Source organism: Meles meles, chromosome 15 (assembly GCF_922984935.1).
Source record: "Meles meles chromosome 15, mMelMel3.1 paternal haplotype, whole genome shotgun sequence".
In the NCBI taxonomy this organism is placed as follows: Eukaryota; Metazoa; Chordata; class Mammalia; order Carnivora; family Mustelidae; genus Meles; species Meles meles.
The window spans coordinates 55948275-55973563 of NC_060080.1; the positions used below are offsets into that span (position 1 = coordinate 55948275).

At 35.4% G+C, this 25289-nt stretch overlaps 1 protein-coding gene across 3 annotated transcripts; it reads right to left on the reverse strand.

Moving 5' to 3' along the window:
• Window positions 1-17: 17 nt before the first annotated feature.
• ETAA1 (ETAA1 activator of ATR kinase) lies at window positions 18-14031 on the reverse strand. Of its 3 annotated transcripts, none has more exons than XM_045979659.1 (6): window positions 13697-14031; window positions 12378-12506; window positions 12043-12119; window positions 8649-8761; window positions 6366-8389; window positions 20-1137 (listed from the first exon to the last, which is right to left on the reverse strand). In XM_045979659.1, exons 1-6 carry the CDS (start codon window positions 13917-13919, stop codon window positions 1019-1021), a joined length of 2685 nt encoding a protein of 894 aa, XP_045835615.1. In that variant the 5' UTR covers window positions 13920-14031; the 3' UTR covers window positions 20-1018. The 3 variants fall into 3 exon arrangements, with proteins under 3 accessions (XP_045835617.1, XP_045835615.1, XP_045835616.1); XM_045979660.1 differs by lacking the exon at window positions 20-1137 and adding an exon at window positions 4101-4297; XM_045979661.1 differs by lacking the exon at window positions 13697-14031 and having other exon boundaries at window positions 18-1137; window positions 12383-12490.
• Window positions 14032-25289: the final 11258 nt, after the last annotated feature.

A 25289-nucleotide genomic window follows, 5' to 3' on the forward strand; every position in this document is an offset into this window, starting at 1 on the left:
ACTAAAAAGAGAAAGATTCTAATTTTTATATTCTGGAATGAATTCTTTAATACAAGAAACAGTGAGCATCATTATTAAACAGTCCTTAATGTACTTTGAGTTACTATTTTTCTTTTTAGTTTTATACTATGAAATAATTAATGCTCCTACAAACAAGTTATTTTGTATACTAATTAATACTTGAAAGAAAATGGTACAACTGTCTAGGTGTTCATTAGAATGAAAGAAATCATTCTAATCCCAGCATAGCTTTAATTTGCCTTGTGACTTCCAGAATAACAGTATTCATTTCTCACCCATACAATAAAGAAGTTGGACCCAATGATATCTAAAGGTTCTGACAGTTCTAAATGTTAATAATACTATATTATTTATATAGCTAGTCTTTTTTTCCTCCCAAACTTCTTAAATCAGCATCTTCCCTGAAAATAGTGGAAGGTTTCCAAAAGACATGTTTTAGAAAACTAAAATTAAGATCTATTTCAGACTAGGAACTGAAAATAGTAATTTCCTTACAAATAAATTAAAGTCTTTTATTTCCCATCAACCATGTTCCTAAGAATATGAAAGTATTTTTAAGATTCAGAAGTCTATAAAAAGCTTAAAAACAGTTACTGAAAGTAAAACTATAAAAAATATTATTTACTTAGTGAGTTGAAGCTTTGTATTAGGGAGTTATTACAATAAAAAAGTTAGTACATTACCTATTTTTGAATGACCCACAATATTTAAAAATATACTACTTTACTCTGTATAATTCTATAACATAATTGCTAACTCTCCTGAATTTTCAAAACTTGTATGTAATTATTTCCACATACCTCTCCAAGGAAAGATTTCATTGACTATTGCAAACATTGATTTATTAAATAAAACAAAAGTCCATTAAAAAAAAAAGTCCATGCTTTATAAGTCAGCATTAAATTTCTCACAGAGAAATCAAGAAAAAATATTTCCTATCATAGATAGCTATTAACTGTCTTTGTCTTCCAACTAGTATTTCATAAAAGAAATCAAGCTAAGTGGCAGCTGCCTTTACAGATGAGGCCTGTGCTTTGGCCATTCTTCGAACCAGTGCTTCTTGTCTTTTTCTTTGAATTTCTTCAGGAGAATACTTTTTATTTTTCTCTTCTTCCTCTAAAAATTAAACAAAATATAGATATCACTATTATAGACTATAAAGGCATCCTGAATATGAATTTTAATTTTCACTTTTTTATTATCCAGACTTGCCATATTGGTATAACTATTAAATCGTGCTAAACTACTAAATATGATATTCCACATAGAGACACAGTACCCTAGGCCAAAGGAAAATCAAGCACCGATCAATCTGTCCTTATTTTATATACCTTTCATAGTGTGATAAAGTTCATTTGACTAAAACTGTACATTTTAACTTCCTAGGACATAATTCTTGTGAATAAGGACATCTAATTTATATAATCAACAAAATGAGTATTTTTTTGGGGTGCCTGGGTGGCTCAGTGGGTTAAAGCCGCTGCCTTCGGCTCAGGTCATAATCCCAGGTTCCTGGGATCGGGCTCTCTGCTTGGTGGGGAGCCTGCTTCTCTTCCTCTCTCTCTCTGCCTGCCTCTACCTACTTGTGATCTCTATCTGTCAAATAAATAAATAAAATCTTAAAAAAAAAAAATGAGTATTTTTTAAAAACTGGGATTTTAAATGTTATATAAACTTTAACAGAAAAGTAGTCAAAATATAATGAATTAAATATAAATACCTCAAATAGTCTATTTTCCCCTCTAAGATAAGCTATATTAATATTCGCACCAACTTTTTTTCCTCTATAGAGCTCCAAGATTTCCATTTGAGCCATTGAGGACAAATGTTTTAGAGTGATCTGGTGAAATCTATCATGACAATAAGCACATAATTCACTGTCAAATATTTTTATTTAGAGGATACGTTTTATATAAACATTAGAAATTTCAAAAAGGAGAATATCTGAATAAAATCTCCAATTTGAATGTCTTTTTAAGTATACAGTTCAGTCACTTTGAGCTAAAAGATTATCTACATAATGCTAATAAGAATCAAACTTTAAGATTAGCAAACGTTATTTTCTCATTTAAAGGATGTTTTAAAATTAAGACTATCACCTTAAATCATATTTATATGACCTTATATTGGTAGAACTGTTTATCTTGTAAAATCTGCCTCATAGAATAAGAATCTGTAGTACTGCTGGCAGAGAAGTATTATTTACACTACCATCTAGACGAAGGTTCAGACTTTAAAAGACATTTCCCTTGTTAACTAAGGGAGATTATTTGTCCAAAATAAATTATCTGTCTCCCCTTCCTTTCTTGGTATAATTGGAAATGGAAGAGCATGTTCAGGGTTGAGATAAATATTGCAGATAAACTCCCCAGATTACTCTGATGCCTTACTTATTTCCTAAACTAATTATCTCTCAGATTTGTAGCTATTTTTCCTTACAGAAAGATGCTATAAGATACTTTATAATTAGCTTGACTAATTGTCTACTATTTTAGTCTCGAAGCTGAGAAACATAAACTCAGAATACACACAAACACACACACACAGTTGCACTGTATTGACCATAAGTTGGAAGGAAAACAGGTTAATAATCCATGTCAGCAGAAAAGAACATAGCTCCCTACAACTGGCTTGGTGATATTCTTGGAAAATAATTTCAAATGATGTAGATAAAGTCACACTATGAAATTCTGATTTCTCCCATCAGCCTTTCCTTTAACTCAATCTTCAATAAAAATACATGGCGAAGTCTCAAACTATTGCAAGGTACACAGAAAGAGTGGCTCTTCTTAATGTTTATCCTAAAGCAGAGGTTGGCAAAAAAGGAAAAAAGAATTCTGTAAATGGCCAGAAAGTAAATATATTAATCTTTGAAGGTCATATGGGCTTTCGTTGGAAGTGTTAAGATCTGTTATTGTAGCATGAAAACAGTCAGCAATGGACAATACAAATGATATGGCTGTGTTCAAATAAAACTTTGTTTAGTGATGGTGAAATCTGAATTCCATGAAAGTTTCAAAGGTCATGAAATATTATTACTTTCCTCCTGATTTTTTCCACTATTTAAAAATGTGAAAACCATTTTAGCATGCTGTACAAAAACAGGCTATGGGCTGGATTTAGATAGGCCATGGTCTGCCCAACCCTGCCTGATAGCAATAAGGTAGTTAAATGGGTTTTGTTTTAGAGAGAGTCTCTAGAGAGCCTCTTGCAACATAACAAAGTAAAAGTAAAAAACGAGAGAAAATATCAAGAAGATTAATGTTAATTAGAAGATTAGTTACTATCAGTAAACTTAAAAAAACTGATAAAAGAAACAGAGATTATCCACACACAAAAAATGCAGAAGGGTAGTATTTGGGAAAACTCAAATATTCCAGAGATGTAGTCTTTAATATAGTTATAACTATATGTAACTAAATTCATGTTGAGTATGGTCCAATTAATTACACTTATTTAAATATAAATTCAAATATTTAAAATTATTATAGATTGACCACATTTTTTCAATTGTTTCAAAATACCTAGGTTATAATGTAGGGAAGTATTCATTGTCAATGTTGATAAAAACTATAAACTCATATAACTTTTCGGGAAGATCTGGTGCTAGCCATCAAATTCACAACATTCCCTTACATCAATTTTTTAATAATTAACAGATACAATCATATGAGCATGGAGAAATTTATGTAGAAGTATATTCACTGGAGGACTGTTTGTAATGCCAAATATGCAACCAAACTGAACTTTCCATCAACAGAGAAATAATAAATAAATAAATAAATAATGGTATATCTTTATAAAGGCATACTATGTAGTCATTAAAAGGACTGAAGCAAAACTACATGAAATGACAGGGAAAGGGGCGCCTGGGTGGCTCAGTGGATTAAGCCGCTGCCTTCGGCTCAGGTCATGATCTCGGGGTCCTGGGATCGAGCCCCGCATCGGGCTCTCTGCTCCGCAGGGAGCCTGCTTCCCTTCCTCTCTCTCTGCCTGCCTCTCTGCCTACTTGTGATCTCTCTCTCTGTCAAATGAATAAAAAAAAAAAAAAAAAAAAAAAAAAAGAAATGACAGGGAAAGATAGCTATATTTAATGAAGGCAAAACCAAGTTGCCAAATCGTAGGGTACACAGTATATAATTCCATCTGATTAAATAAATGTGTAGGTATACACATGTATTCATACACACAAACATGCATACATGCTTTCATATGCACAGAAAATTCTACATGATGTATTCCAAACTGTTAACTGTGGTTTTTCCCTGAGGAATGGCTGTGAGAAAAGAGAAAAAGAGAATTTAATCTTTGACTTCAAATTAATCTATTCTGTTTTCTTTCCTTATTTTTAAAAAACCAACATATTACTGTTACAAGTTCAAAAAAAAAAAAAAAAAAAAGAAAGGTGTGAGCACTTAGGAAAGTTGTAGCAGTATTGCCAACAAAATCATCATCTAGAATCTAAACAGAAAACAATGATCTAATGTTAAAAGCAGCTAAAAACTCCCTCACCTTATTAGCATTGATCTACATAATAGATAAGAATCCTAACTTTAGCCCCAAGTGAGGAAGACTGATTAAGAAAATCAATAATTACAAGCTAGCATAGTAAATGCTGTAACAGAAGTTAACACTGGGTATTGGAGAAACCCAAAGAAAGTGAAGCTAAATTATCTGGGTGGATAGAAACATACTGTGTTTTAAAGGACAAATGGAAAATGGCCAGGCAGATTTGGTATATGCACATGGGGGCACTAAGTTTCTGGTGAAGGAAAGAGCATCTGTAAAAACATGAGGCAGTGAAAAAAAACTGGGCATTAAGATGTACAAGTAGTTATGCCACACACAGTCCCTTTATAAAACATTACAATATCAGTGAATAACAGATTTTTACATTATGCGGCATGATATTAATTCAAATACTTACTAAACATCTTCTAAGTGGCAGATGCTGTGACAGGCCTAGGTATTCACAGATAGGGCAGATAATAATCAATACTTGCTTTCAAATTGTGGTAAAAGAAATGAAGGAAGTAAGAGAGATTACAGGTCTTTTGGCCTATTTATAGATTGTTCAAGGAACGTCTCTATGAGGAAGTCATATTTAAGTTGAGACCTAAGGATAAAAAAGCACCGACGAATAGACAGGAATGGGGGGTCATATGCTGGGAAGAAGTAGTTTTAGTTGGGACTATCACAGTCAGAGCTCCTGAACTAGGAAAGAAACTATGCTGTTCAAGGAACTGAAAGATAGCTAGTGTAGTTGAAGCTTAGTAGGCGAAGTAAAAAAGAAGACAGAGAGGCTAAGGAGTGATAATCCAGGACCCTATAAATCAACACAGAGTACGAATTTTGTTTGCTTGTTTCTTTTTTTTTTTTTTTTTTTAAAGATTTTGTTTACTTATTTGATAGAGAGAGAGACAGCACAAATGGGAGAACGGCAAGCAGAGGGAGAGAGGGAAGCCACTCCCCGCCGAACAAGGAGCCTGACGCAGGACTCAATCCCAGGCCCCTGGGATCATGACCAGATCCGAAGGCAGCAGCTTAACAGACTAAGTCACCCAGGCGCCCCTGGAATTTTATTTGAAAAATGACGGGCCATCCTTGAAGGTTGTGGTTAAAGCACAGGAATGCCAGGTTTGCCTGTTTGTGAAAAGATTATTCTACTGTTTGGAGAGAATTGAAAAGGGACAGATAAAAGAACTACAATCTAGTAAAAAAAAAGTTGATTTGGATAAGGATGGTAGCAGTTAAGAGAGAGAAAAATGGACTATTTTGAGATGTATTATTTTGAGGTAGAAATAATGGAACTTGATAGAACTGTGGGAGAGGAATCAGAAGAATCAAAGATGACCGGCTGTACTAAGCAAATTACAGTTCTAACCATCACAACTAACAATTTCATATCAGATATTATAGTAAAAATGTGTTTAATTAGAATGCTCTGAATTTTCAAACATCGTTCACTTCAATGTCTGCTAAACATAGGAGTAAGATTCAAGTTTTGAAACAATGAGGTATTTAGTAAACAATCTCAGCAATATATCTACCTAAAAGTGTAATTTTCTGAAGAAATAACTCAGAAAACATTCAACAAATGTTGAGTACTAACCATATGCTACTCACCATATTAAAAGCTAAGAAAGAATCTAATGCAATCTTCCGAAAATATAAATTACCCACCCTTTGTATATTAGAGCATAATTATTTGTAAAAGTCACTTTAAGAATTCTAGTTAAACAACGTGATTTTTTAAATTTTATTACACAAATTCAATATAACAAATAACTAGTTTAGCTACTTTCCCAGGTGATAATTTTCAAAGAAAACTCTTTTATACATACCTTTTAAAGGTTGTTCCAAAGATTCAGAACATTTCACCAAAGACTGCTGTTGAACAGTCTTCCCACAGAATGGGCTGACAGTTTTATTTCTCTCTAAACCCTGTGTAATTTTGGTATCAGAAATATTGGTTGGCACACAATTTTGATTAAACTGGGAAAGAACTTGAGAATTTTTCATCTTCGTAAATGTATACTTAGGAAATCTAACTGGTCTGTTAAGGTCACTCTTAGCTCCATCTGTTGTGCTCCTATGGGATAGATGCTGATTACTTAATTTCTTCTTGTAAGTAGCAGTTTCTGTATTCCTGTGGTCTGAATTCACATTCAGACTTGAATTTCCCATATAAACTGATTCAGTACTATTCACTTGTACTGGAAAACCAGTGTTATTCCAGGAATAATGCAGATTATTGATCTGACGATCTGAATTCTTAGAATATATTTTTAAATTAGTCGTAGCACCTAAAAAGCTTGGAGAATTTCCACAAATTTCTTTTTCCATCTTCACTGGTTTATTTAATTGTAAGCTGTTTGTGAAAGATACATGGCCTGAAATGCTGCTCAGATTCAAATGCTTTGATTGCACTGACTGACTTTCTTGTTTAGATGTAGTAAACATGTTTTTGGCTCCATGTCTGGAACTATTACTGATCTCAAGTTTACTTTCTAATATCTTGCTGTCCTTTCTAATGTCTTGTTGCTGAGTTAGTCTTTCAATATCATCACATGCTTGGTATAATAAATCATCATCTACATCATCTGCTTCCCAGGTATTCTCTAATTGATGACATGCTTTGACAATTTCATTGGCAAATGACGGATCATTCCAGTCATCAAAGAAAGAACCTAACTTTGATGCATTAGTCTGATTTGGATTATAAACACTGGTTTCATTGCCCAAAGTTACAGAGCCAAAATTATCTATATTAGCAGGTGCTTTAAAAGACTGATTGTAAGTTGACTTATTTTTTTGTTCATTAGAATTTCCTGTGTTCAAAGTTGACTTTTCGGAAGTATTTACATTAGAAGTAAATTGAGCGTGCCTATCTTCTTTTGTCAGGTTAGACGCAACTACACGGTCTTGAATTTTGTCTTGAACAACAGTTTTACTGAAAGATTTCTCAAATTTCATTTTATTTCCAGTGGGTGGTAATTTGTTTGGTTTATCGTTTGGATTTAGTGAAAACTCGTATTTTCCAAAACCTGTTAATTCCTTGTTTTGTGTCTCTGAAGGGAGATCCTGTAAAATTTTTGAATCCTTTAACCTGGTATCTAGACTTGTATTCATTCTTGACTTATTTTTATCATTTTTATTGTTAAAATTATTAATTCCCCTTTGATCAGCAATCTGGGCTGTTTTAGGAGCAGGGAAAAGTTCACACATTTTGACATTTTGCATAACCAAAGGTTCATTACTTAGTAAGTTTTCCCAATCATCCTCAAAATCACTGGTAGTAAATGTATCAAGGTGTTTATGGAAAGCTTCTTGCTTCTCAGTATAAGAAGTCACACATGATTTTGTGATGCCACGAGTGTCTACTTGACAAAAAAGTGATCCTGGGGTTTTATCTGGCAGACTTTCATTCGTAATGATTTTCTCCTCTTTTAAAGTGCTTTTCTTTCCAAAGGTGGTATTACTCATGTTCAAAAAAGCATCTGCCAAATTTTGGCTGAACTGTCCACTACATTTCTGAGTAGAGCCATCAAAAATGGCATTAAAGGCTGCTTCAGCATTTTGGTCAAATGGCTTCTGACTGTTATTCTGATCATTTTCCATAGATATTTTGGTATTTTCTTTCACTGCCTTCTTTATTATAGAATTATCTATTTCAGGAACTGTATCATGGAATAACTGCATCTGTACATTATCTTTATAATTGCTTAAAGTCTCTGCTTCTGAAATTGCCTGGATAAAATCATGATTTCTTTTGTTTTGCTCTTGAATCACATCTAGCTCTTCCATATTTTTATCAAATTGCTTAGCTAATTTCATAAGTTCTTCCTCTCGATTTTGTGTTTTTAACCTATTGAAAAAAGTTTAGAAATTATAACTAAGAAAACATCAAAGAGTCATTATAGATTTTCAACTGTTATTAAGCATATTTTAATATACTAAAACTCGAAATTTTAACACAATTATTGTGAGCCTAAAATTCTACATGTCAAACCTAAAAAATATAATTTATAGCCATTTTGATGTATTTATTTACAAAACCAAAACAGAGTACTATTAAAAATATTTACTCCACTGAATCTCAGGAAAGCTGAAAAGTTTGAACTTACTTTGTGCAGCTGATTTTTGCTCTTGATTTTCCTTTTGCTACACTAGGAGTACAAGGAATAGCAGTTGCACCAATCCACATGCCTAGCATGGAGTTTGTTGTTGGTTTTTCATCCTTTAGAAGAAGGGGGGAAAAAGAGTTACATACTAGAAAAAAAGAAAGAAAGGAAGGAAGGAAGGAAAGGAAGGAAGATAGAAATAGAAAAGAAAAGAAAAGAAAACTTTAGGGGGAAAGAAAGAGTTACATACCAAAAAGAAAGAAAGAAAGAAAAGCAAACTTTATCTACACTGAATTATTTTCCTAAAGCAATAAATTCTGGTAAGGTGACAGTTACTAAACAAATTCGAGAAAAATGAGAAGTTGGAGGATGGCAATAAAAAGCTGTAAGAAGTGATCCTTACCTGTTTCAGGAAATGAAAACATTCAGAATTAGTGAATTTTTACTTTCTAAAAAATTAATTTTAAGAATTCCATTAACTAATACATATTCAACAGTAAAAGCAGTTTTTTTTCTTTTCAACAGAAAACTGACTTATTAAGAATAGAGAGAAACATATAGAATTCTTTCTGTATCACCTGATTCTCCAAATTTTCCCTATCCTATTATAATCTTTATCTAAGGTTGGACAATCCATGTTGACCTGCATTGAAAACACTTAAAATTAAACTCAGGACAGAGTCAAGTTCAAGGTTAGAAATAATGCTAAGAAAGGTAAGGATAAGAAAAATAAGTAGAGAAAGCAGGAAAAGAAATTTAACCACTATAAAGGAAAACAAATGGCCCTTTTAATCCTGGATGTTTTTGCTACTCCTTTCAGTCAGTTGATCATGCAAAAAAATTAGAAAATGAGTTTATTCATTAGTTACAGACCAACAAATCAAATGGTTTAACCATTTTCTACTCTTTTTGTACTTAGGATGAACATAGTACTTAGAATGAACATAAATAACTATCACACAAGCTAAAAGTAATCTTATCAGTAGGTTAGAATACTTGAAAGCATGGACTGATCTTGTGATCAGCATCAAGCAAAATGCTAGGCATGAAGAAGCTATCAGTTTATATTTATTTACTAGGTTTAGGTGAAAATATCCCTACAACTTGGTACTTTAAAATTCTTAATCAACAAAGTTTTCTTAGATGTCCAGTTGAACCTAGATTTTAGCTTCACAAAATACTCCAGTAATCAATAATTTTACTTTCAGACTCAATATATATTTTCACTTTTGTTTCAACAACAACTCTGAATTAGGGAAAATATTCTTAATGATTTAATGATGGAATCTTTGTCCCTTTAGGGAAAATATTCTTAATGATTTAATGATGGACCCTTTGTCCATTTACCAAGTATTTTAAAATTCATTCAATTTTTAGAGAATAAAGGTATGCCAACTTTACATATCCAATTTTACATATCCAAGGGCCCTATGTATGTTTTTATACTATTTGTGTTGTATTTTAAAAATCTCTTTAATAATACTTGCATAATTTACTGTTTTCCAACCAAAATCCAGGTGCTATATAAGTTGTGTGAACATATTATTTCATTTAATCCTAGAGAATATTCTGAGTAGAGTTGTACAAAAATGATGACTAACAACACTATATGAAAAGTATCCCTCAAGAAAGTGAAATGACTGTCCAGGGAAAATTGAAGTGCATATTTGGAAAAAAAAGAAAAAGCCATCTCTGAAAATACCAAGGTGACTTAAATAACTACGTCAGGGGGTTACTCACCTAAAAATAAAAAACATAAATATGTCATTCTGAGAACATGATAATCTTACACTACCAAAGATCTACATGCTTTAGTTGAAAAGAGTACCATTTAAAAGCAACTAATTTTTTTTTTTAAAGATTTTATTTATTTATTTGAGAGAGAGACAGTGAGAGAGAGCATGAAAGGGGAGAAGGTCAGAGGGAGCAGACTCCCCATGGAGCAGGGAGCCCGATGTGGGACTCGATCCCAGGGCCCTGGGATCGTGACCTGAGCTAAAGGCAGACGCTTAACCAACTGAGCCACCCAGGCGCCCAAAAGCAACTAATTTTACTGTATTTTTTGTTATATACAAGTTACCACTTGCATATTGTTGCCATTTCTTTATGTGAGCTATTACTTCCAGCCCACTTAGGTAAAGGGTCCAGTAATTTACTCAACTATCTTTTTATCACTACTTAAGCTGGCCAGTCCAAACACATTTTATTATTGCTTCTTTCATGTGAAACCCACAATTAATGAAGGCCTATTGTTAACTTATGAAGTAAATAGTATTATGTTATAAAAGCTATTAACTAATGAACCATATGTAAAATGAATTTCTATGACATGCCAAACATGGAATGCAGAGCTAGTAGCAACAGAGTTGTTTTGACTGTGCTAATTGTAATTTTGGATATTTTATAGCCACTAAGAAAAACTTTATTTCCTGTCTCCTCCACCTGGATGATGGTAATTCCTTGTAACCACAGTTTGGGACTATGCCATCTATTGTTTATGGTGAACATATAGTCACTACCCAAGGGTATGTCAAGGAAAAATCCCATACTTCCTACAGAGAGGACACTGAGCAAAAACTACATGTTTTCTGAATTCAAATATTGTTAAATAAGAAAAAGGAGAGAGGACAGTAAAGACGTTCAGAATAGAGGCTGCCTTAAACTTGTTTTTCTATTTCATTCAAGTGGTACAGGAACTGAAAAAACAAACTTTTGAAGATGGTTCTATGACAGCAAGTAATTTAACTATCATAATGAACTTTAAAATAACCTTATATTTATAGTGCTCTATGTTTACAAAGAATTTTTATCTACTTTAATCCTCATAATAGTCCAATGGAGAGAGCAAGACAAGTAATTCTAGTTGATGACTGAATGAACTAAATTTCCGAGAGTTTAAGTGACTTGCTTATGGTCACCCAATATAGGAGGCAGGCTGAGAACTAACTTCAAATCCAGTGTTTTCTACTTTTATGAGTGTTTCTCAATGATTGTATTAGTCCATAAGTATTAAGAGGAGCAATTTCAATGGGGAAGAAGTGTGCTTTAGACACTAAACAAATACCAATCACAAAAAACATTAAAAAGTTTGAATTTTTATTGTCTGTTATTTTAATAACTTTAAAAATAATGCCGTATATTGTTAAACATTAAAAACAGTCAAAACTATTACTCTTAAAAAATTAAAATATAGGATATATGCTTAAAATATATATTGCCAATTATACATTATATTCCTTCTTCAAAATATTCATTTCAGTAGTGTAAAAGGTAAAAGTAACCTTTGGTGCTCTATTTTCAGAAAACCGAATTGTAAAAGACAAACATTGTTCATATATGGGCCTATTGGTATAGTTTTCATAGGTTTAAAATGAAATATGAAACTAGTGATATTTACCTGAGGAGCAATACGATTAACAATATGTGAGATTTCATCACTATCTGTGGTGTAAATCTGTTTTCTTCTTCCTTTACCTAAAGAACAAAGACACTTCTATAAATGGTAAACAAAAAACTTAATTTTAAAAATAGCAGTCATTTCTTAGAAAACAGTTTTAATTAGCACAGCTTAGATCACTAAGCACTGACATCATATATGTACCATAACAATCATATAAGATTCTCAAAAAACATCTTTTGTATAAAAGTTCTGTTATTACCCTACTGAAATGCTATAATTAAATCCTAATTATTTGCCAAATATTTACCCAGATAAAAATATTAATAAATTACCTAACTGTTTTGTCATTGGAGAATTCTGATCCCAAAAGATATCATTCTGTCCATCTGGATCATTAGGAGAACTGAAGGCAGATGACAATATATCCATATTCAGGACTCTCTTTGGTGTTTCATATCTTTCTACATCAAGTATGATTAAAAAAACAATTATTGCATTGTAAAGCATTACTTTACTTCCTAATACCCCAAAGTCACATATCCTTTAGATTACTTTTTATAGTCCAATTATAAAATCTTCTCCCAGAGATATTACTTTAATAACAACTGAAATATTTCACATAATAATCCTTATAATACTTCACAAATTTGACACCGTAAATAGCAAGTATTTTAATATAACCCAGTAGCTCTATGAGTGTATAATACTGTATAATCTACTCACTCCATTCATTACCACTGGCATTTGGAGGCTTTGGGAACCACCTGTAATTTATAGATACATTTCAAAAACCAAAAAGCTCCCAGAAGAAACTTCAGTAAAAGTCTGTTTAGCCCCCTTTCATCAACTCTATCCAACTTACACTAATTACTTAAAAAAACTTTAGCTACCCATTTCCTGTGAAGTTTTGTCCAGTATCACTTTTAAATTTCTACAAACATTAGTTTTTGTTCATTCCAGAATTGCTTCATGGGAGTAAAGACAAGTAAGGTAACAAAAGTCGTATTTTAAGAAAACACTTTTACAAAGAGCTTTTGTGTAAACTTCAGTTCCCACCAGGATTTATTAGAAATCTTTGAAAAAAGAGAACAAAAACTGACCAGAATGAAATACTCAGGGGCCCTTAGTTTCCTACTTTAAGGGACAGCATATGCAGGAACTTCCGGTGTATAAATCATGAAGTGAGACATCACCCAAACTCTGAGGACGGTAGAGATAGCTAGAGCTTTTTATATGACCCCTTCACTGGAGCACGCCAGGGCAAAAAGTCGAGATGGGGCAATTCTCCTGGAAATAAGCTGAAGGCAGCAAGTCTATCCGGTAGTTTTCCTCGCTCTGCCACTTGTGTGACTGGAGCAGTCTAGAAAGAGCCGCCCTCCATCCCTCAAACAGGTAAATTACAGGGCCTATTCCTACAGCAGCAGCAGAAGATGGTCAAACAGAACGTGGCAGAACTCAAATTCGAAGCCTAAAACCATGGGGGTAGTGGCGTCCTGTTCCTCTCACGAGGGGCGAGGGGCGAAACCCAGAGAAACAAAACACTTCAGACTCCACCCCCCACCCGCACCCGCACCCTAGGATTCCCCATTGCAAGCGGGGTTGTGGGGTTGCAGCGCTTAAGCCCGGAGGGACCGCGTTGCCGACGTCTCACCCTCGGGGTTACTTTTACTGCACGAAGCGGCTGCTGGAGGCTGCTCTTGTTGCGGCACGGGCCAGGGAGACGTCTCTCCGGCCCTGCGGGGCCTCGAGCCGCGGGCCGACCTCAGCCGCCTCTTCCCTGGCTCGACCATCGAGCTGCATTCCTCAGCCGCCGCCGCTTTGCGCGGCGTGTTCTTCAGGCCAGGGCTGTCCCCATGTTTTCTTCGCCGACTCATTGCCTACAGCCCTCCTCTACCAGCCCCTTCGTCTTTCACATATTGCAACCGGAGGAGTAAGGCAATGGAACTACAAGCCGGACTCGGGGCCAACGGCCGCCGCCATTTTGGCCGATGGGCGCTCGAAAGAGACAGCCGCTGATTGGCTGCGTCTGGACAAGGGGCGGGGCGGTCGCCGTGCCCCGGACGCAGCGGTTATGGTGCCAGCAGCGCGCGCTTCCGCAGCCTGCCTCCAAGCTCGCGGGGCTCTCAGACACTTTCGGAGAGGAAGTGATTGGAAGGGGGAGTGAGCTGGTCACAGTACTTGAGTGAGAGTATGTGAGGTGGAAAGGGACTTGAATCCACTGGCATCTTTTTACTGAATTTACAGCTCGAGTTACACATTACTTAGATTAAGATAATTGCGGGGTTTAGTATTTTAAAGAAGAAATAAAAGATATAGACTAGGAAGGAAAAATTTACCTATTTCTTCATAGATGATGTGTGCATAGACAAATCCAGAAAGTGTAGAAGTTATTAAATCTATAAGTTACTTTAACGGAGTTGCAGATACGAAGTAATATTCAAAGACCAGTTATGTCTGTATTAGGAACAAACAACATAGACTTTTAAAGAAATATGATTTCTGGGGCGACTGCCTGTGGCTCAGGACATGATCCAGGAATCCCCAAATCAGGCTCCTTACCCAGAGTGGAACCTGCTTTTTCCTCTCCTCCTCTCTCCTGCTATCTCTGTCGCCATCTCTGTCTCTGTCTCTCTCAAGTAAATAAAATCTCTTAAAAAATAAAGAAATATGGGGCGCCAGGGTGGCTCAGTGGGTTAAGGCGCTGCCTTCGGCTCAGGTCACGCTCTCAGGGTCCTGGGATCGAGTCCCGCATCGGGCTCTCTGCTCAGCAGGGAGCCTGCTTCCCTCTCTCTCTCTCTGCCTGCCTCTCTATCTACTTGTGATCTCTCTCTGTCAAATAAATAAATAAAATCTTAAAAAATATATATGATTTCTAGTAGCATGCAAGACACCAAATAACTAGAAATAAATTTAATCAAAATTGCAACATTTCTACAGAGAATATGAAATATTTTGAAAGAAATTGAAGACTTAAATACAGTCGACTCTTGAACATGGCAAGTGTTAGGGGTGCTGACCCATACTCTGTTAAAAATTTACTGTAACTTTTAACTCCCAATGAACTTAACTAGTAATAGCCTATTGCTGTTGAGTAGAATTCTTCCAATAACATAAAGTTAATTAACATATTTTGTGTGTGTATTGTATGCTGTATTCTCACAAAGTAAGCTACAAAAAATGTTAGTAAGAAAATCATAAGAAAAATACTTTACTTGTGAAAGAAGGATTAAACCCGGGCGCCTGGGTGGCTCAAATGGTTGGGCATCTGCCTTCCACTCAGATCCTCCAGGTCCTGGGGTCCAGCCTGCTGTTGGGCTCCCAGCTCAGCAGGGAGCCTGCTTCTCCCTCTCCCCCTGCCTCTCCCCCTGCTCCTGTTCTCTATCTCTCTCTCTGTATCTCTCTGTCTCAAGTGAATAAATAAAATCTTGGAAAAAAAAAAAGGATTACACCATGCACCACGTTCATGGTTGCAAGACTCAATATTTTTACTTTAGTTCTTCCCAAATTGACTCAAAGGAAATCCATTCAAAATTGCAGTAGGTGTATTTGTGTAGATTTCTCTCTGTGTGTGTTGGGGGGTGTAATATGACAAGGTTATTTTAATTGTATATTGAAACGCAAAGTATCAAAAATATCCAAGAAACTTTCAAAGATCTCTTGAAGAATAATGAAGTTGGATGGGTACCACGTTTAAAATCAAGGCAACTAAGACACTGTGGCAATGGTGAAGGGATAGACAAACATGAAAGAAACAGGTTAGACGGTTCAGAAACAGACCTTTACATAAATGGACACTTGATTTAAGACAAAAATGATACTCCTAAGCAGTGGGAAAAGGACTTTTTGAAAATAAACAGTGCTTGGTCGATCTGATATTCACACTGTGGGAAAAAGAAGAAACAACCTCTATTTCAAACCATAACCCAAATCAAATGATGTGCAAGTTGATTATACAGTTAATTGTAAGAGATAAAATAATTAACATTCTAGGAGATTTTTTAATGTCTAGGAGATGTCTTGAAGTCTAGGAGATGTCTATAAATTGTTTTAATGACAGGAAAGATTTTTAAATTGAACACAAATGTCACTATCTATGAAGAAAACAATTACATACTTGAGTACATTAAATTGATTACTGAAGAACTTAGGTCTATCCAAAGACAACATTACAGAATGAAAGGCAAGGCATAGATTGGAAGAAGGTATTTACCAGATGCCAAGTTACGGCCCATATATAAAGTATATGAAAAACGGATATAAATTACAAAGGTGATTGACCATAAATAAGAAAAATGGTTCGGGTACTTTAGCAGGCTCTCCAAAAGAAAATCTCAATGACCAACAAACTTGTATAAAGGTGCTCAACCTTATTTGTAAGGAGGAAAATGAAAACTAAAGCCATAATGCGATACACCTCAACACCCATCAGAATGGCTAAAATTAAGACGGACTATAGGGGTGTTAATGGAACCAGAGTTGAGACCACAGCCTCAGCCAATACCTTGAGTGCAGCCTGTGAGGCACCCAGAGCCTAACGACCCAACCGGTAGGAATTGTCACATACTGCTGGTGAGAATAACTTGGTATAACAATTTTGGAAAGCAGGTTTTGGTCTAGCAATACCACTCTGAGGAATATAACAAATGGAAATGCATGATACATTTGTGCAACAAGATATATTTTATAAAAATGTTTTTAGCAGTAAAGTTCAAAATTACCCCAAACTGGAAGCAAGCTAAACGCCCTTTAAGAGTACAAGGGTTAATAAAAAAAATAAAAATATATTAAAAAAAAAAGAGTGCAGGGGTTAACTATATTGAGCTATATTTGCTCAACAAAATGCTACATAGCAATATAAAAGAAAAATTGCAATTCCATGCACCAATGTGGAAAATCTCATAAAGCTGAGCAAAAGAGGCCAGTCCCAGCCTCTTCTGTTCCAAGAATACTATATAATTCCATTTACATGTAAACAGGCAAGGTGTTGTATAAGGTTGTAAGTTTAAGTGTTCAAATGATAAAGAATAATCAAGTAATTGATGATCATGAAAGTCAGGATAATGGTTACCTTGTGGGGGAGAAGGGACAATGATTAGAAGGGAATGGGGGGCAGTAATATGGTGTATTGGCTTTGATCTTTTTCTTGTTCTAGTTGTGATTTAGTGATAGTTCATTGAGCTGAATATGTTGTTTTGTGTACTTTTGTGTGTATACGTTAATTTATGTCTATAAAAATACTTTAAAAAGTACTTTAAAAACTTTTGTAAGGCAAAAATATTTGTTACCACTGAGGAACTAAAATGTATTTCTTCTTTGTAATTTACTCTGTTTGGCTGATAGAAATCGTACAACTAAATGTAAAGTTCAGTTCGAACACTTATATAAACCAAAGTGACCAAATATTTCCCTTCTTTTTCCTCAGTCCTTGACTTTCTACTAATATTTCCCTTGCCATGATTGTTTTTAATATCCTTATTTTAAACCATTATTTAGTTTTATATATTTATAACTGGATATGACTGCTTGGAAGGTAACATCTCAAAAATTCACATCAACTATGTCAAACTCCAATTGTTTAAATTAATAGGAATAGTTATTTCTCTTGGGGATCTCTTCTATCTACCTATCAACTGACCAAGAATCCCAGAAGCAGGAAATAAAAAATAAGTTCACGTTCACAATAACACTTTATCAAGTAGATGGCATCATAGCTGTCTAAAAGACTTAATTTATCCTTAGAAAATAGTTGAAGGAGCTTGAAGAATTTAATAATGCCTATAGGAGTAATAACCATGTGTCAATCCTTTAAAGCATATTAATACTGCAAATAAAATAACAATGAATAATTTCCCATAACTGTCCAAATTCTATAGTGCCCAAGTAACCCTTGTAAAAAGGAACAATGGAGCCCAAAAGAACAGCCATGTGTTGTTACTTTAGCATGCCCAGGATGGTTGTAATCGTAATCATTATGCAGTAGGAAGCTATCATAAGTTTTAGCTTGGAAGTTACTTAATTCACACAATCTGTTACCGTTCTAAATGTAGTTCAAAATAACTGTACTTCCTAAGTGTAGCTCTTGAAATCAGTACAGTTCAATTAACTCCTTCATAAAATGTTTTTAAAAAAAAACAAAAGATAGGTCTCCTAGACGTTTGAATGCAAGATGATTCAAAATCCCAAAACTTAGCATTTCTAGGCATTTGGATACGATGTACATACAAATAAGGTTTAATACAACTAAAATGGTTTTAATAAACAAAAGTTAAACTCTTACTTGTTTGCTTGTAGAAATTATCTGTAAACTTGACAGTGATTATTAAACAAAAATTAATGGAGACTCTATTAATAAGGAGATTTTATGTGGACTGATTGTCTTGTCCCTTACATCACAATATACTACCTGCTGGTGGGATGACTAACTGTGAGAAGAATTTGCTTCAAGAAAAAAGTAATGAAAATCATGATGGGCTACATAATAACACATTATGCATATAGAGCTCTGCCCCAGCTCCAAATATTTCATTTGGCAGTTGCATATCCAAATATATCAATTATCAATAGATACAATTGGCAGAAACAGAACAGGCAACAAAATGAATAGAGAATTTTATTTATAGTCTTGTTGCTATGTTCTTAAGATACCCCCAAATGAGCATGGGTAGGTATCGGGCCCATTTTTCCTCAGTCCTAACCTACTAGCAATTGTAATTAAAATCACCTATATGTCCATCCCTCTTCCGTGGGAACTGCTCAATCCAGAACCTCTGCTTAGGTGGCTTTAGTCCCATCAGGTAGTCCCAGTCAGGTAACATTGATCGGACTAGAGTGGGCCCTTGACTGTGGGAACCAATCCATAAGCTGGCTCTCCATCTCTGACCATCACAAAAGATACACTGAGACAATCATATTTCTTGGAGATTTGAAGTAAGAATTTGCTAGAGGGCATTGTGCAAAACCATGGGGGGCCACAAAGTTTGAGAAAGCTTGTAGGCAGTAGAACAGAAAAAAAACTGACCTGACAGGACAGTTGGAACAAGTATGTAGATCTGATACCTGGAAACTGAACAGCCATTCTGCTCCAGCATCTCAAGGCCAGGTTCTATTGTAATTCTAGTCCTTTTGCTTTTCAGTCCAAGCCCTTGCAGTAAACTTCCTTTTCTTGAGCTAGCTAATGCCAGTTTGTTTATAATACTTAAACCCACAAAAGCTGAACTAAAAGAAAGCTTAGGATCAATAGTTAGAGTCTAATTGTTTCTCAGTTTTTTTTAGAAGGCATGAATTGCCACGAGAAATGGCAGCTGCTAAATGCTTTTATACTTTAAATGCAGTTTGCAAAGCAGGATACCAAACTCATTCTCAAGGACAAGATGGTTGCTGCAAACTTTAGCAAAATCACACTTAATTATAAATGATTTAGGCCGTTTTTATAATAACTTACCAAGATATGATTTTGAAAATTCAAAATAGAATGTAACAGAATCCCATTCAAAGATAGTTGGGAGCTAAAATATTTTAGCGATTCATTTGATTCTGAGACAAATTGCAGTGGACACTGGCTGTCATCTGAAATCACTTTATTTTTATTTTTTTACATTTCCTGTTTTTATAAAGACCACAGATTTAGAAAATATAGACTGTGTTTGTTTGCCTTTCCAGTCCCTATTCCAGAATGATGTTTCAACCACGATTTTACGCTTTCCCCAATTCCCTTACCTTCTCAAGCCGCCAATGTGCTTTCCTTGCTGGCCTCCAGCCTTGGATCAATCGTGCCACTTGCTTTTTCAGCCCCTGACAGTGAGCTGTTGAGTAGATTGGTGAGTTTTCCACCTTTGCCATCATGAAGCTACAGTCACCAGAAAAGCTTTCAGTGGCATGCAACAAAGTTATCACTGACCAGCACAACACACGCTTCCCTACTCTGAAACAGATTCTAAACTTCTCTACCACTGTCTAAATAGGAACAGAGCCTGTGAGAAAAATGGAGGGTTTGATTATTAAGACTAAGCTTATTTAAATCTTACGTAAAATTTCACAAGGAAATAAAAACAAGATTTGGAATGTCTTAGCAATCATTTTGCGGTATCATATATATATACTTCCTGAAGTCTTCACCACAATCAAAATCATGAATACATCCATCACCCCTGAAGTTTCCTTGGACCCTTTGTTTTCCTTTTGTTTGCAATATGTAAAAGTGTATAATTTACTTTTGATTAATGGCTGTGTTTAACAATTTGCTAGCCTAATTTCTAAAAATTTAACAATCAGCTCTTAAGAGCTAGGATCAGCTGGCTGAAGCACATCACTGATCTTCTTACCTCTCATTCTCCTTTCTCCAGTTTGAGTAACTTCAGTTCCTTCAACTTTTCCTCATCTTACCTATTTGTCAAAGCTTTCATCAGTTTTAAGCCTCTCAATTCAGCGGCTGAGCTGAGAACTGGACTGGAGAGTGCTACTCTATATGTTACAGGCTTAAAAATGAACAAGCTATAAATGTTAAAATAAAAGAGAGCCTGGGGCACTTTCCTAGGGCTGAGAAATTAGAAGGTTGCTGGGAAAGTAGCTCCAAGTAGGAAGGGACTCTTTCTAACTAAGCAGCCCTTGGGAGATCTATCTGTAGATGTGGCTAAGAGGAAGGAAGCAAAGCAGGGTTACCCAATTCTGGAGTGGGACATATTTTTCCGCACACTGTGCTTTCTGCAGGCGCCGCTTAACCGTACCACTAATTGAATTCGATGCCTCTGATTATTTCAATAGCACCCCCCACTGGGCCTATATGTACCCAGAAATAATGGTTTTGGGTGTCAAAGAGGTAATTTGAAAAGACATTTTCCTCTACTGCTTTAAGTGAAACTTTGTGGGGGGGGGCCCCGAACTGCCCCAAAATATCTTATTCAGGGTTAAAACTTTATTTTCCCTGGTTGTAATGGGATCTGGTTGTCCTCTATGAGCTTTTGCTTTCATGAATAGCCGGAAGATGGCCTGATTTTAAAGATTGCCCTTGACTTTTTCAAGCAGCAGGATCCAGATCATTCACTCTGTCACCATAATTTTAAGTTAAAGCACCCATAAACCGTACTTGAGACTACTACAAATTTGTTTATTTTGCAGTAAATAAAATAATAAAATCTTCTTAAAATTTTTACAACTGTTAATAGTGTTTAGGTTAGCTCAGCCAACTGCATGCTTGGGGATGCTTAAAGTGTCCTAGAGCAAATGGTTCTTTTGGTGAATGGTTCACTTGTACAGGATACTCTGGCCAGAGCTAAAAATGGCTTTTGATTATCTAAGAGTGATTTTACAGCATTCAAAATATTAAAATTTTGAATAACATTTTAGATCAATTTGAATGTAAAAGGATAGAAAAGAAGCTAGTTAAATTGCATAATTTCTATTACAGAGTAACTCTGCTCATATCAATCTAGTTCTCAGCATAAGAACATTTTCCTTTCAACAGGGCTTTTCCTGTCTTTCAGACTCGTGGAAAAAATGATTGGTGTATTTCATATGAATGTAAAAGACTCTTTTGGCTTTGGTCTAGTATCAGTAACCTGGGTAGCGGGTTGGGGAAAATTGGGCCCTGGGGGTTGTCATCTCATTGGCATGAAACATATAGAAAACACAGGTACATTTATGCTGCTGTTGAACTATTTTCTTAAGCCTGTTACTATGGCTTCTAAGTGCATCAACAGGCAGTCCCCTTTACAAGCTGCTCTTCACATTTTCAAATGCTCCCTGTCCTTTTACTCATTGTTATTCAAAATGTAGTGTGTGGAAGAGCAACCTGGCTTCCACCTGCGAGCTAATTAGAAATGCAGAATCTTGAGCCTATTCCAGAGGGCTAAATAGAAATCTGCACTGTTACAAAATCTGCATGGTTACAAAATGATTCAGGACCACAGGAAAGTTTGAGAGCTGATCATCTGCACGGACTTTCCCTAATAATTTTGACCAAAGTGATTATTGCCTCTTTTCTCTGAACTCCCACCTTACCTTTTGTCCATTCTTTAATTTAGCACTTTACTAGGATTCTATGTTTCTCAAGAATTGTTGAATGTACGCAAATATTATGTCCCTGAAAATATTGTGACATTAATATTGTGATTGTAAATTAGACCAGGGTTTGGCACAAGTCTCTAAAAAGGGGTGGGCACATGGTAAATATTTTAGGCTTTGCAGGCCAGGTACTGTCTCAGTTGCATATTCTTTTTGGATTTGTTTACTCTTTAAAAATTAAAGCATATTAGGTAAAAAAGCCATACCAAAATGGGCCCGAGTCTATATTTGGTTTGTGGGCAGTAGTTAGCCCACCCCTGCCCTAGATGGCTAGGCCAGAGTTGTGTGCTGGCTTTTGGTACAGGGCTGTTAACATTTGCAATTGATGCTGATTTCTCAGTGGATTGTTAAAAGTCATTTCATATTTCCTTCTGTCTTATGTTCTAAAACACTTTGCAGTAGGGTTTAGAAAGTTTTTTTTATTATTAAAGATTTTATTTATTTATTTGACAGAGAGAGAGATCACAAGTAGGCAGAGAGGCAGGCAGAGAGAGGGGGGAAGCAGGCTCCCTGCCAACCAGAGAGCCCGATGTGGGGCTTGATCCCAGGACCCTGAGATCATGACCTGAGCTGAAGGGAGAGGCTTTAACCCACTGAGCCACCCAGGCGCCCCTTGAAAAGGTTTAAAAAATTATACTGTGCCAATAAAAGGACGTGTATACATATTTTAAAAAGAAGCTATTAATAAGAATGGAAGATTCCAAATGAACTCATACATACATGCATGCATGCATACATACATACATTTCTTTTCTTATAGGTGCCAAGACAAAAATAAACTATGAATTTCCACTTGGCAAAAGAATATAATAATCCTTAATTTTTCATTAAGATCATATTGGTAAAGAAATGTTGATATTTATTCTAGCCCAATATGAGTACATCAATAGCAAAAAGAATAAAAGTAATATGCCACAGTGGTCGGTTTAAAATTTTTTATGGCAATATGTTTTTTGTGACTTGACCATAGTATTATTCTGTAGTCTCTAAATGCTTGCTAAATTGTAACTTAATATTGTTATGAGCCATCTGTGGTGTGTGGTGTTTAAAGTATTTATATGTCACGATTAATTCCTTGATTTTTGATTGCATTAATAAAGAACTGAAACAGTGTTAGCAGGAGAGGAATGAAAAAATCTTCTAGGAAAAGCACCAGTATTACATATATATTACACACGCACATACACACATACACACAGGCACAGACACACACATGCAAGCAAGCAAGCATGCTGACCTGTTTTATCGCTCTAGGCAATGTTAGGGAGAGAAATGGATTTTCTGTTTAGGCTGCTATTTTGTGGATTTTTTTTTTTTTGACCCTTATAAGAAAAACTAGTAATAAGCTTATTTTGAGACCAGAAAAAAAAATGTAGTTTTCCTGATAGGAAATACCAAAAAACATTACTGTTACATATCCTATAGATTGTTTCTTTCATTGGTATCAAAAGAACTGGACTGTGTTTGGAAATCTGAATTTAATGAAAGCCTACACAGAACATACTTAAACTTGTGAAACCATTTGTTATTAACATGAGAAATAATTTTTCTTAAGACACTGTTCATCTACAGAGAAAGAAATCATAACATTCAAGATGGAAAAGCAGATTATTTGCATTTATATCTTTTTAAGCTTGATATGGTAGCAAGAATAAGGCTTTTAATTTTCATGCACTTTTAGAGAATAATTAATAGCTAATCTATAAATACCCACTTAAAATACCATTATTTTTGTTTGGTTCCCCGCAATATTATTTATACGTTTCCACTGAAGGTGTTCCAAATTTTGTTTTGTTTCCATGTCTTTCTTCCTGTCTGGAGTTATGTTTAATAATCAAAGAACACCACTAAACTGGATGTAGTTGACCTCACATCCCCAAAACCTTACGTAACAATCATTTTGAGGGGCTGCCCCTTTTGCAGGCATCCACTGGGTTTCCTGGGAGTGGAAGGTTGTACTTTTCCAGTTGACATAAAGAAACTTACTCGGACATATGTCCAAGATGGTCAGGATGAGGTCTTCACAGGAAGTCCGATCTAGGGAATCATTCATTCAAGATGATGATGTGTAGGTAGTAGAAACCAGTGAACGTAACCTCAGAGGTCAAAAGGCATGACCCTATACTTAAATTAGTGGAGTTTGTTTGGAAAATTTCATGTTTCCCTTTTGCACGTACACGTGAATGTATAGATTCCCTGGAGATGTGTCTGTGCAGACTCGACCTGGTAAGGGGGAGAAGAACAGAGTAGATGCTGGTTTTGTACTGCTCCTACTTTTGGCCAACTCCCTAAATGGCAGAAACACAGCCTGCCTTAATTCAGAACACATTCTTATATGCAGAACACGTTCTTCTACATGAAAAGGGACCATATAGGTTAACACCCAAACTAGAACACTCCTGATAGTGAAAAAGGACGCTATTAGCAATTTCAGCTGAAAACAGATACACACCAGGGACATTTGGCTAATGGACTAAAGAGGAATGTTGAAGAATGAATAGATACCATCCAAGATTTTTATTAATGGGTTCTCAAAGGCCCTGGATCTCCAGACTTGAGGACATGCAAAACATTGGTTTGGGAAGTACACAGCTGATTCCCATCCTAGTTTATCACTTGCTGTCCATGTGACCTTGGGCGTAATTGCTCTTTCAGTTTTCTGGTTTTAAGAGGGAATAATAATCTTTACTACTCAAGGTTGTTTTAAGGCTTAAAGAGATGATATATGTGTAGTATTTAGCACAATTCTTGGCACAGAACAATCACTCAGTAAATAAATAACCATACTTTATTATCTGTATTTGACCAGAATCTAGTCCTATGTATATGAATAATAATATAACCACAGGAAGGCGTAAAAGAGCCTTTTTGACTGCTTGCTTCCATACATTATTTGGGCTTCTAAGACAACTCCTGTCCTAGGTCCCATAATCAGTCAGCAAGCTCCTAGCATGGGCTCCCCTCATGTCTTGCAAATACTGAGACTGAACCATGAGACTCAGGGCCTACTGCTTGAATAGATTAGGATTTATGCAGCCACAATGACCCAAATTTTTAGGACATCTCCCTAATGCTCTGTAATACATGACCTCTTAGAAAAACACATTAATACGATGGAAGATGTTCAGTCTACTTATGGATGCATATATTCCACAGTTCTCTTCTCTGGTAACACAGAAGAGCTG

What these genes read in the sequence shown, in the direction of transcription:
- ETAA1 (XM_045979659.1), bottom strand. Translation starts at nt 13,919, where the DNA reads ATGAGTCGGCGAAGAAAACATGGGGACAGCCCTGGCCTGAAGAACACG. An exon ending in GCAAAAATCAGCTGCACAAA is followed by an intron (nt 8,390 to 8,648) that starts GTAAGTTCAAAC and finishes TTTTTTCAATAG; the next exon opens with GTTAAAAACACAAAATCGAG. An exon ending in TTTGGAACAACCTTTAAAAG is followed by an intron (nt 1,138 to 6,365) that starts GTATGTATAAAA and finishes TTTAATTTTTAG; the next exon opens with AGGAAGAAGAGAAAAATAAA.